Genomic DNA, 12,085 nt, shown 5'->3' on the forward strand with positions numbered 1-12,085 from the left:
AAGCTCTATCTGGCAGAGGACCCAGAAACCTGTAAAGAACTCTTTATAAAGCAAGTAAATTAGGATTTTATGGCTATTTCGTGTTGAAACTGGGGAGCAGTTTGGGAGCTGAGGAACAGGAGTTAAAATAGGTTGTTGCTGTAGTAGGTGCAGAGTGTGAGAGCTTGCTCTGCTCCAAAGCCAGGGGAGAGAAGGATTTGTGTCCTGGGGAGCTCCAAAGCCAGGGGAGAGAAGGATTTGTGTCCTGGGGAGCTCCAAAGCCAGGGGAGAGAAGGATTTGTGTCCTGGGGAGCTCCAAAGCCAGGGGAGAGAAGGATTTGTGTCCTGGGGAGCTCCAAAGCCAGGGGAGAGAAGGATTTGTGTCCTGGGGAGCTCCAAAGCCGAAGGAGAGAAGGATTTGTGTCCTGGGGAGCTCCAAAGCCGAAGGAGAGAAGGATTTGTGTCCTGGGGAGCTCCAAAGCCAGGGGAGAGAAGGATTTGTGTCCTTGGGAGCTGCCTCCCTTGGCTGGTGACTCCCAAAAGCTGTGTGTGCAGAGCTCAGGGGTGTCAGGGGGTTTCACAGGAGTGCTTTTGTTTTCCAGCAAGACTCCAACAGCAGATACAGCGCCCTGAGCGTGCAGCACCAGATGCTGAAGGTGGGTGACTGGGGCAGCAGAGCACCTGTGCAACTGGTTATGCTGGGGGGACACAGCCTGCTGGCTTCTGGCATCACTGCAGAGTGCCAGGGTGTGGACAGTGCCTTCCTCTGACTGTTAAAAGATGGTTTCCTGCAGATTTTCCTAGTCAGGCTTTCCAGTGGGTAATTTAATCTTATCAGGTGCAATTACTTGTAGGAAAGGCTGACTTATCAGCCCTCATGTAGTTTGGCACGTAGGGATTTTCTGAGACACATTCAGCAGCTCCCAGGGGGACAGTGCAGCTCTGGGGTGAGGTGACACAGCCCTGGAAGAGGAGCCTGCTCATCACAGAGATCATTTTGTGTTTGGAAGGAGCTGCAATGTGCATGCTTTGAATAATAACCTTCCTGTTATGAATGCTTCCTATTCATCTGCACTTACAAAACAAATTGCCAAAGACAATATTAGCCAGATCTGCAGATACAGAGCTGTTCCAGTGTCCCAACTTGGTATTTGCAGAGTCAACACGAAGAACTGAAGAAACAGCACGCTGACCTTGAGGAAGATCACCGAAAACAGGGAGAGGAGTTTAGCAGGACATTCAGTGATCACAAGGAGAGATACCTACAGCTGCAGCAGGAAAAGGAGCAGGAGATCTCCAAGCTAAAGGGTAAATTTAACCTGTGTCTGGCTGCCCACATGAAATTGGGTGTTTGGCTTTGTGTGGTGTGACAGAGACATTTTCTCTGTTCTCACTCACAGGTCGTTTGTGCATCTTCTGCCTCCTGACAAGTTCCATTTTATTGATGATTTTCTGAGGCCTCTCTCTGAAATCTGTTCATATGTGTTCTGTATTTCTGTCTGGGTCACAGAAATAGCAAAAAACCCAGCACTTAAAAGCCTGTCCAGTGTCAGAGGTTGTTGAGTCAGTCTTTAATTTTTAATTCTAAGACTGGTATAAACCTGGGAAAAAAGGTTTGCCTCCTTGTTTGTAACTGAAAGGCAGTCTAAGAATATTTGCCACTGGTAGCAGAGATGTAATTGTGCCTCTTTCTGAAGTGACTTTATTTACATTTTATACTTCCTTTTTCCCTGTGTGTGCCAGCTCCTCTGGAGCACATTGCACCTGTACACTTGGGTGATGAATTCAGTTTTTGCTCTCGGCATCCAGTTTCCTGTTGGAGATTCTGGGCAGTTTTCAGGCCTCTTCCATCCTCATTACACAGTTCCATGGAGCAGAAGAATGGGGCTGGGTCCATCAGAGCCTTCTCTGCCACCTGTCCCTAACCCAGGGCTTGGTTCTGGAGCTGTTTGTCTGCACTGCAGGCAGAGGTTGTTTGTTGGCTCCACATCAACATCATGTAAAAAGTGGGAATAGAAGCCTCTGTCCCTGATCCCAGAAGCTTTTGGACCCATCTGGGCATCCCTTCCAAAGGAATAGCTGGGTCCTGTGGCAGAAAATTCTCACTCACCAGGTGTGATGTGGGGAAAGAGGGGAGGGTGCCTTCCTCTCTGCCTTTCCAGGATTCATATTTCCAGAGGGAATTTTGCCATCTGCAGCACCCTGCAGGAGCAGTGATGCAGAATTCCAGGTGCAGGCTGGGTGCACTGATACAAAATTTCACCAAATGTTATGATTTTCTGCTTGAAAATGGAAAGCTTTTAATTGGGCTGGGGAGAGAGGTAAGAAAAGCAAACCATACAATTATTCTACCTAATTTTTACTACAGCACTCATGTGGGATTTTATGTAGATTGTGTTATAATCTTGATTTTAGTGCTTAGCCTGGTATTACAAGTACAAAACTCTGTATTTCTTCTCATTTCTTTTCAACAGAATCCCTGTATAACTTACGGGAGGAGAACAGGCAGCTGAGAAAAGCTCACCAAGACATTCACACCCAACTGCAGGATGTCAAGGTAGGCCTTGCTCTGAGAAGCACTTTCAAAATCATGAGGAAAAAATTTTCCCAAGTTTTTCCAAGCCCAAAGCAGGCTGTGCTGTAGACTTGTAGTTTCTGATATGTGGGAAAAAGGAGAGGAATAGGCTGGACTGGATTTGTCTTTTGCCACCTGCACTTTAGGTGTATGCCCATAAAAAAAATAAAAAGTGTTTAGTATAGAAATCAGGATTTGGTTTTACAAGTCAAAAATCAGGTTTTGGCAAAACTCAATGCCTGATGTTTTCCATCTCTCTTTTTTTTTTAATGTTCATCAACATCTACCCCTACTTTTAATTTTATTTTAGTTATGCACATCCTGGCCTCCAAATTGCCTTCCCTGGTGTGCTTGCTTCCTCTGCCTGTTCAATATGCATTCCATGTGAAATAAATAAATCCTTCCAGCTAAGGATTTTCTTTTCAAAATAAATTGAATTACCTTCCTAGTTCAACCCCCCCCCAACTGATCTTTAGAATGAACTTTATGTGAAATATGTGATGTTCTTCTTTTTGTGTAGCAACAGCATAAGAACTTACTGTCCCAGCACAACGAGCTTGTGGTGACATTGGAAGACCACAAGAGTGCACTAGCTGCTGCTCAGGTCAGAAGGAAAGCAGCTCCTGCTGGCTCTCAGCTTCCCAAATCTGTCTCCAAACCTCTCCTGGCTGCAGGGTGCTGCATGTGCCTCTGGCATGGGGACCCCGGAGTGCATGGCACACAGGGGCTGCTGCCCAGAGGGCTCAGGGGACAGAGCAGGCTGGGGGCCAGCCCAGCAGTGCATGTGGTCCTGTCAAGAGAGTCTCTGCTTCCCTGGGAGCTGTCAGTGCCTTTCTGTCTCTGTCCTTTCTGATGGAACTGCTGTGAGCACCCTGCACTCTGACCTTCACGTTTATCTCTGAGCCCTGAGTGCTGGTGTAAGATCTCTTGTGTGTGGCTGGGGAGGTTGTGAAGTTTTCATGGATTTCCAGAGTGGTCTGGAAAAAGCTCATCCAGTGCCCCCCCTGCCATGGGCTGGGACACCTTCCACCACCCCAGGGTGCTTCAAGGCCCCGTGTCCATCCTGGCCTTGGACACTACAGGGATCCAGGGGCTGCTCTGGGAAATGCACATCAGTGCAGCAGCAGCAGAACATAGATGCTTCATTCATGTACCAATGAAAACTCCAGGTGCAGCTCAGATTAGTTTTTAGACAAGCCAGCAGCATTAAGTTCCTTAAATGTCATTTTCAAGTGAACTATCCATGAAGCACAAACTGTTGCAGACTCAGTCAGCTGTGCCAGTACAAGCTGTGGAGGCCACAGGGAATCTGGAAGTGGGAGTGATGTTGGAGCAGAGGAAGAGTTTTGGTGAAAGATCAGAGGGAAAGGCAATGAGGCAGTGTGAAGTTATTTTTATTCCTGACTGATTTCCTTCATTTAGGCATTTTCACAGTCCACAAAATCGTTAGCAGCATTAGAAGCATTGAATTTTTTTTCCCAGTTCTGCTTGTTGTGCCTGTCAATATGTGTGAGATACTCAAAAACCAGGAAAGATCAGGAAGGTCCCTCATATGCTGAATATCTGAAGAATCATAATTTGCAGTACTAACCCACACTGGCAGCTAATTTTGAGCTCTTCTCCCACTGGCCACGTTTGTGTGTGGTGTGTGCTGATAACATCTGAAATTCCACAAGGCCACGTGGAGGGTCTGATCTGAGGTTCACCAAACCCAAAGGGAAGCTCCCCACTCTCCTGGCTTTGATTCAGTTCTTTAATTAGAAAGCCTGTGTCACACAAAGCCTCTCTGTCTGCAGCCAGGCTGTGACATTTGTCCTGTGAGGACCCTCCAGGGAAGGGTGTTGCACATGCCTTGAGAACAGAGGGTATTTCACACTTTGATGTGGTTTCTCCTGCAAACCAGCTGCAGAAAGTCCCCTAGGGATTCTTTCCCAGCTCCTGAAATGATTCCTCTATTTCTGGGTGTACTCTAGACATTGAACACCAGTAGTCAATACTGCACTAACCTAAACCTTTCAAGCATTTTGGTCTTAGTGCTTTTTCCAGCCAGGCAGATTAATTATACATTTTAATAAACCCTGTTTTCTGCCTGTGTCAGCACCTTTTAAGCTGTGGCTGTGACTCAGAATGTTCAGTTTAGTGACTCTGCAGTGTAACAGAGTACTTGAATTCTGATCTGGATGGGCACTGTTTAAATACCATGGAATGGTTTGGGTTGGAAGGGACCTTAAGGCTCATCTAATTCCACCCCTGCCATGGGCAGGGATGCTTTCCACTGTCCCAGGCTTCTCCCTTCTCTGTCCAACCTGGCCTTGGACACTTCTAGGGATGGGGAGTCCACAACCTCTTTGGGCAGCCTGTGCCAGGACCTCACCACCCTTACAGTAAAGAATTGATTCTTAATACCAAATCTAAACCTTCCCTCCTTCTGCTTAAGGCTACTCCCCCTTGTCCTGCTCCTCCATCCCTTGTCCCCAGTCCCTCTGCAGCTCTCCTGGAGCCCATTTAGGCACTGGAAGGGGCTCTGAGCTCTCCCTGGAGCCTTCTCCTCTCCAGGTGAGCCCCCCCAGTTCTCCCAGCCTGGCTCCAGAGCAGAGGGGCTCCAGCCCTTGGAGCTTCTCCACAGCCTCCTCTGGACTCATTCCAACATATCCCAGTGTGTTGATCTCTCTGCATGGTCACCAAGACAAGACTAAAAAAAAAAAGCAGAGACCTGAGTATTAGTTTTATGTCCAGTAAATGCTCCTTTTTCCTCTGAAGTTTGTCCTCTCTGGCACTTAATCAGGGAGCAGAAGCATCCCCCTGGACTGACAGGAGTAATCACTGTGCACTCTGCTTTCCCTTTAGGCTATTCTGTTTTAGGAATCCATAGGCTTGTGCAGGTTCTCAAACACCCACATGTCCCCTGGAGCAGCAGGGAATCTCTCTGGTGTGGCACCTGTTGTGTGTGCAGCTGATCAGCCTTGATACACCCTGCCCACCCCAAAAAATCCTCTTTAATTGGAAGCCTTCTTACTGCAGAGCCAGGGATTGGGGTATCAACTTTGCTGGATTTTCATTAAAGCTTCCTGATCCTGTCCAAAGTTAAACAGCAAATCAAATTCCAACATTTTACTGTTGCATTTCAGGAAGCCTTTAGAAATTTGCATTTTCCTTCTACTTGTTTTCTTTTTTTCCCTTCTGCTTTTCCCCTTGCTCTTCACCACTGTGACTTTCTTTGCCTCAGTTCTGTATGTTGGCTGTTGTCTAACACCTGTCTAAATGTTGAGCACTTGGCATTTTCGTGACATGTAGATATACTTTAAAACTTCTGTTTCTGAAAGAGCTGCACTTCTTTCTACCAGCAAAGGAGAAGTTGTGGTGCTTTTGACTTCCCTCACTTTAGTCTGCCAGGAAAGCTTCATCATCCCCTTCTGACACTTCTCCTGCTTGGCATGAATAAAACAACTCCTCTTCTTTGTCCCACAGAGATGTTTTTAATACACTTTGGTATGCATGTGCACTTTGAAAAGATCCTGATGGATCAGTGTCATCTACTGTTTGGAGGAAAAAATTATATTTTAAAAGCTCCCATCCCTTCTCCTCCATGGAAAATTAACTTTTCTGCCACGTGTCCTGCCAGCAACTTCACTCCAAGGTGACTACATTTGATTAAGAAATTAATTTGGACACACTATAATTAACATGTTGGCTTTAGACTCAGGTGGAAGAGTACAAACAGCTGAAGGACACACTCAAAAAAATCCCAAGTTTCCAAGATGTGGAGAAGGAGGAAGGAGGGAAGGAGCAGCAGCCCGAGGCGCGGGGCCCGTCCCCCCAGAGCCGCCCCCCGGAGCCCCCCGCAGCTGGGGCTGAGCAGCAGCAGCAGGTAAAGGGCTCCAGAGAGCCCAGCAGTGCTTCTGATCCAGCAGAATGTGCTGAGTGTCTCTTAGGAGAGTGTGCCTGACTGTGCACCTTGGTCAGTGCTGGAGGAAAGCGGTGAGGAGTGATTTTAAAGGAAATTTATTCATGATGATCTTTTCTCACGTGACTAGTCCAGTTTTAAGTGTATTTCTGCCAGCTGTTTTAAGAAGTTGCTCAAAATTTAAATTTTTTAAATAAGAAATCTAAAATTTTAGCTATCTCGAGTATTGCAGAAAGCTTTTAGAAGTTCTGAATAAATTTTTATTTTCTAAGGTTCCAGTGGCACATTGGTGTATTTAAAATTGGCACACCAAGGTTCAAGCAGAAAACGTGTAATCTAGAAGTAAATGTAGAAGTAAAGGAAGAAGTTATGAAAAACCAGTTGTGATTTTGTTGTACAAAAATTTCTGTCCAGCAGAACCTACAAGAAATAAAAATCGTGATGGAATCATTTAGTTTGGGAAAGAACTTCAAGATCTTTGAGTCCAGCCGTGAACCCAGTTCTGCCAAAGCCAGCACTGAACTGTGTCCCTAAAAAACAAAGCTGGCTTTGTAGAATTGTAAGAGTTTTTCATTTTTCAACTAAAATGAGGCTTAACTGACTCTGTGGTGGAACTGTGCAACACCTTGTGTATATGTACAGCCACAAACCAGGTAATAACCCCATTTGGCAGGAGGAGCTTGTTCCAAAGCAGGCATTTGGCCCTCCTGACAACAGCTCTGGGCTGGCATAAAGGATCCAAGTCTGTCCTTGGCTCTCTTGAAACTGAAATCCATAAATGTGTTGTACACACATAATCCTCTGTCTGTTTTACAGAATGAGAAGCCAAGGGAGGGAGAAGAAATAAAGAGCCAGGAGCAGGACAGGGCTGAGCCTTTCCACGTGCAGGGAAGGGCTCACGAGAATGCCAAGGAGCTGAACATCCAGGAGCAGCAGGAGGCTGGAGAGGATGAGGAGCAACGGGCAGAGCAGATGGAAGAGGAACACAAAAAGGAGCTTGAGGAGGAAGAAATGGAGCAGGCAGGGCAGCCTGAGCACCTGGAGGAGGAGCAGGACCAAGCCCCTGAAGAGCACGAGTGGAAAAAGCAGGAACAAAAGGAAGAAGAAACCAACATGTTGGGTGATCACCTGCACTCAGAGGTAGGGAGCTCTTTTCTAATTGATTAAATCTGCTGTTTGAATGGAGGCTTCTCTTTTTACTGCTGGCCTTGTATTGCAGTCACCTATTTCTAGGCAGAATAAAGTTTTTATAGAGAGTTTGGGATTCAGAGCACTCGCTGGTTTTTAGATAAAATTACTGTCATGTTTGTAGAAAATTTGTGATTCAAAGCACTTGGATGCAATAGGATTCAGGCTCAACTTGAGCACACTTGTACTGCAGTGCTGGCCAGATCTTAATGAACATTAATTCTGCTGATAAAAAGCAGCAGATGAAAAAAAAAAAAAAAGGCAGCAGACTGAATTCTGTCTCCCACTTAAAACCTGAGGCCTGTGGTAGCTGATAGAGAACTCAGCAGGTGAGAGGGAGGCTGGGATGGAGAACTGCTCTGCTTTGGTAACTTGATGCATCTCAGCAAATTGCAGAGTGTTTCTTTGTCAGAGGTACCTGCCTTCTGCAAACACACTGCCAGCTCAGTGCTCACTGTTGTTTGACAGGGAATTTTAACTGCCAGACAAACGTGACTAAAATAGCCAGGGGAAGTCAGTGTGCAGCTCTAAATAAAACCAGCAAATAAAACCTGGATTTGCATCCTAGATTGGATCTGCAGTAGAAAATGTATTTCACTGGTCTCACTGTAGGCTTTGTAAACACTTTCTGTCCTGGCAGATTACTTGTGTCACTCTGGTGTAATGAGGAGCTGGTGCTGAAGAGGTGCAGAGGGTCAGAGCAGCAGCAATGGGTTAAGCTGTGAAGCTGGAGTTAGTCTAAGTTATTGCTGAGTATAAAAAGATGTGCAGTGTCTCACTTAAGGCTAAAAGCAGCCCCCCTGAGATTACCCCTTAAATCAATGGAAACTTTTGCTGTCTTATCAGTCAGCGAAACCTCCTTTTACTGTGTAATATGTTGGGAGGTTTCATTATTATTTATAGGAAAAGCATGGCTTTCCTTAGCCCACAATGTCCTCTTTCTTCCCTGTGTACTCCACAAACATCCCAACACTTCCAGTCTGTGTTCCAAGAAATGTTTTAACTTCAAGCAGGGACACAAAAACTTAAAAATAACTTTGCTGTAATTGCATGGAGCTTGTTTTTCCCTCTGGACAGCTTTCTCCCTGCTTGTTTCTGATCACTGAGAGGATGATTAATGTGTGACCAACACGTTTCTGTGACAGGTAACACCAACAAAGAGGCAGAAAGCAGCTTACGAGCAGCAGCTGGAGCAGCAGCACCTTGGAGCCCAGAGAGCAGAGGAGGCCAAGCAGCTGAGGCAGCAGCAGGAGTCCCTGCACCAGCAGAGGCTGAGAGGGCAGCTCCTGAGGCAGCAGCAGCTCCAGGAGAGAGAGCTCCAGCTGCAGAGACAGGCAGAGCAAGGGGAGAAACTCTTCAAAAACCGCCTCAGGTGCAACTCTCCCTCTTAAGCTTGTTGTGCTCTGGGTTTATGTTGTCAGCTTTGTTCTGGTCCCTTGTTCCTGAGGGCACATTTCCAGGGGCTTCTGTTGGCTCATTCCTTGAAGAGCTGGAGGTTTGTTCCCTAAAATTCAGAGTCCTGACTTTGCTCTTTGCCTGACCCATATCCTTCAGGACTGCAGACTCCACATACAGAGACACACAACACAAAGTCAGTGTAGCAGCACAAGAAAGTCTCTGTTCTATCAAGCATTTTTCAGGAAAGGTGATGTGAGAAAATATCAGATAATAGAGCATGAAACTGGGGCCTGCTCTGGCAGCTGCTGAGAGAGGCAGAGCTGCAGGTGGGGGGTTGGTTATTAAAGCAGAAAACACACTTTTGAAACTGAAATGATGCTTGGCTTTTAATGTTCTCAGCCAACAGGCTCATTATGATAACATGGACCAGGACATTGTACAAGGGGAGGAAGAGCAAGGTATTCAGGAAGAGGAAGGAGGTAAGAGAGAATTTCTGTCCCTGCCATGCTCACAGGCTCCCTGTGTACTGCCTTGCATGGGAGACTTTAATATTCATTTCATATCCAGATTGGATTCAAGTGAAACATAAACTTGCAATTTAAAACCAGAAGCTCAAATACCCATGGCTGAGCTGACTGAGTGAAATGGAGGAATTACTAAAGATCATACCCACATTCCTGAAAGGAAAAGTGTCCTTGTGACTGAGCTGTTATTACCAGGATCTGTGGATCTTGGTTATGATCCTGGCTCTGCCTATGGGTTTGTTTGATCTCTTTAAATTACAGAATCCTGGAATTGTTTGGGTTGGAAGACACTCATCTCATTCCACACCCCTGCCATGGACAGGGACACCTTCCACTAGCCCAGGCTGTTCAATGCCCCATCCAGCCTGGCCTGATCTTTTAATTTCTGTTTCCTATTAGAAGTAAATCAATTCTGTGAGCATTATCTGTTTATGTAGAGGCTGCCCACTGCTAAAAGCACATGTGGAACCTTGTCTGTAGGAGACTCTTAAAGGGATAACTGAAAACTGCTGTAAAACAATAATCACCTAAAAAATTCCTCAGCTTATGAACACGACAACCAGCACCAGGATGAAGGTGAAGATGATGATCAGAATAATGCAAATGAACAGCAGGAAGCAGAACATCAGGCAGAAAATCAGCAGGCTGATGAATCAGTAAGTATGAATTAAGATGCTGAGGGCTGCAGTGTTACTGAAGTGAGAACCCACAGGTCTCGTCTGACATAATTGCACCTTATAGAAATGAGATAAGCAGAGGTCTGCTAGGAAGGCAGGCTTGACAGTTGAAAACAACAGCTAAAATCTATTTAAAGGTGTCCTTGCTCATTTGGGAAGAAATAAAAGGAAAAAGCTCCCTTATGGGAAGCAAGGTGTTTATTTCCACATTCCTTTGATCTCTGCTTTCGGTGGAATAAAGGATTTGGTCTTAGCTGGGACTTGAACAGGTACATTTGGCTTCAAAAAATACCAGCAGTGCCCAGTCAAAATGAGAGGGGATGGGATTTTTCATGCTGTCATTAATTAAAGGCCAGCTCAAGAGCCTCTGTAGCCAGCTGGAGTCAGGACAGAGTGTGAGGTCCTGAAAGAGGATGTAGGTCAGCACTGAACTGAGCCCTGATACCAACTGCACAGAGATCTGCGGCAGGAGAATCACCCTGGGCCTTACCCCAAACTCCAGCTTACCTGGAGCTGTCAACATCAAGTGCACCTTCCTTAGTCCCCTCCCATTCAGCAAATAAAGTACAGTGAATATTTCTAAGGGATCTTGTTGTCTATAAAGTTACAAAACTGCTTTTATTGAATGATAAGCAGAAAATGCTCCTTTTCTGCCTGGCAAAGGTGAAAAGTGTTTTGTTTTCTTGTAGACATAGCCAAGGTCAACAGAGCAGGACAGGCTGTTAGTGAATGATGCCATCAGCTCTGTGGAGCTGTGAGCATTCAGCTCTTATCTTTGTTCACATGGCCTTATCAGGCACTGTCAGCTGGTCAGTAAACACAAGCTGTGCAGCAGCTCTGGGACAGAAGTGCTCAGATTCTGTGGGTTTCAGCAGACAGGTGCCTGCACCTCTGTCCCTGCTCATGCTGAGGTACCTCAGTGAGCCCTGAGCCTGCAGAGATTCCAGCTGCTGCCCCTGGGGGTGGAGCTGGCTCTGACAGCCCATGCTGCTTTTCTTTCAAGGGAAATGCAGCTGGACCATGGGCTAGAAGTATTTAACACTCCCTCCTATAAATTACAGAAGGCAGCCATGGAAGATGTGAATCCTGCTGATGACCCCAATAATCAGGGAGAAGATGAATTTGAAGAAGCTGAGCAAGAGAGAGAAGAAAACCTGCCTGAGGAAAATGAGAAGCACAAGGAAACGGGTCAGAAACAAGGACATCCAGGAATGGAGGAGCACTTGGTGGTGGGTAAAGGCAAAAGAGGCACCTCTGGGGCTCCTTCAGGAGGCTAAAGCTTCACAGTTCAACTGTGCTGGAGCTGTAAACTCCTCCAGGCAGAGAAAGTCTGAATTTTTATGGCTTTGGTCTTCAGTGGGGTGAATATTCCATTGTCTTCCTGCTTAGTATGGAAAGTCTTGCTTTATTCTGTGAAGTGATTTTTCTTATATTCATCCTGCTATTTTTTAATTGAGGGCAACTTTAAATCACAGAGCTGGGCTCTCTCTGCTGCTAATGAATGCACTAAAACTTCTCCTGCCATTATTGTTACTTCAGCTTTACAGAGAGCTTTAGTTCCAGAACAAGAAGCTTTAATCTTCAGCCCTCTGGTTATTAGGCAAGCTCATTTTTATGTGATCTTTGTGCAGATGGCAGGAAATCCTGACCAGCAGGAGGATAATGTGGATGAACAATACCAGGAAGAGGGAGAAGAAGAGGTAAGAACACAGACCCAAGGCAGGTGTAGGCTCAGGCAGCAGAGCACAACTCCATTAACACTCTTTGTGTCTTTTGGAACTGCAGGATGAACCCAAATCACTTTGTCTGACTTTAGAAACCTGGGAAGTCTTTCCCATTA

The 12,085-nt window shown here is 45.9% G+C and overlaps 1 protein-coding gene across 4 annotated transcripts in view; it reads left to right on the top strand.

The window, feature by feature from the left end:
• GOLIM4 (golgi integral membrane protein 4) overlaps positions 1-12,085 on the top strand; it is a 29,759-nt gene that overhangs the window by 14,163 nt on the left and 3,511 nt on the right. Inside the window, exons 4-14 of one of the 4 annotated variants that reach the window (XM_059855818.1) lie at positions 582-635; positions 1,137-1,287; positions 2,454-2,536; positions 3,075-3,158; positions 6,252-6,422; positions 7,275-7,598; positions 8,792-9,018; positions 9,444-9,523; positions 10,112-10,224; positions 11,307-11,474; positions 11,877-11,945. In XM_059855818.1, the coding sequence (XP_059711801.1) occupies positions 582-635; positions 1,137-1,287; positions 2,454-2,536; positions 3,075-3,158; positions 6,252-6,422; positions 7,275-7,598; positions 8,792-9,018; positions 9,444-9,523; positions 10,112-10,224; positions 11,307-11,474; positions 11,877-11,945 (1,524 nt within the window). The remainder of the gene's footprint in view (positions 1-581; positions 636-1,136; positions 1,288-2,453; positions 2,537-3,074; positions 3,159-6,251; positions 6,423-7,274; positions 7,599-8,791; positions 9,019-9,443; positions 9,524-10,111; positions 10,225-11,306; positions 11,475-11,876; positions 11,946-12,085) is intronic. The other 3 variants (XM_059855819.1, XM_059855820.1, XM_059855821.1) reach the window with 3 other exon arrangements.

The sequence above is a fragment of the Haemorhous mexicanus genome, chromosome 10 (genome assembly GCF_027477595.1).
Source record: "Haemorhous mexicanus isolate bHaeMex1 chromosome 10, bHaeMex1.pri, whole genome shotgun sequence".
Classification (NCBI taxonomy): Eukaryota; Metazoa; Chordata; class Aves; order Passeriformes; family Fringillidae; genus Haemorhous; species Haemorhous mexicanus.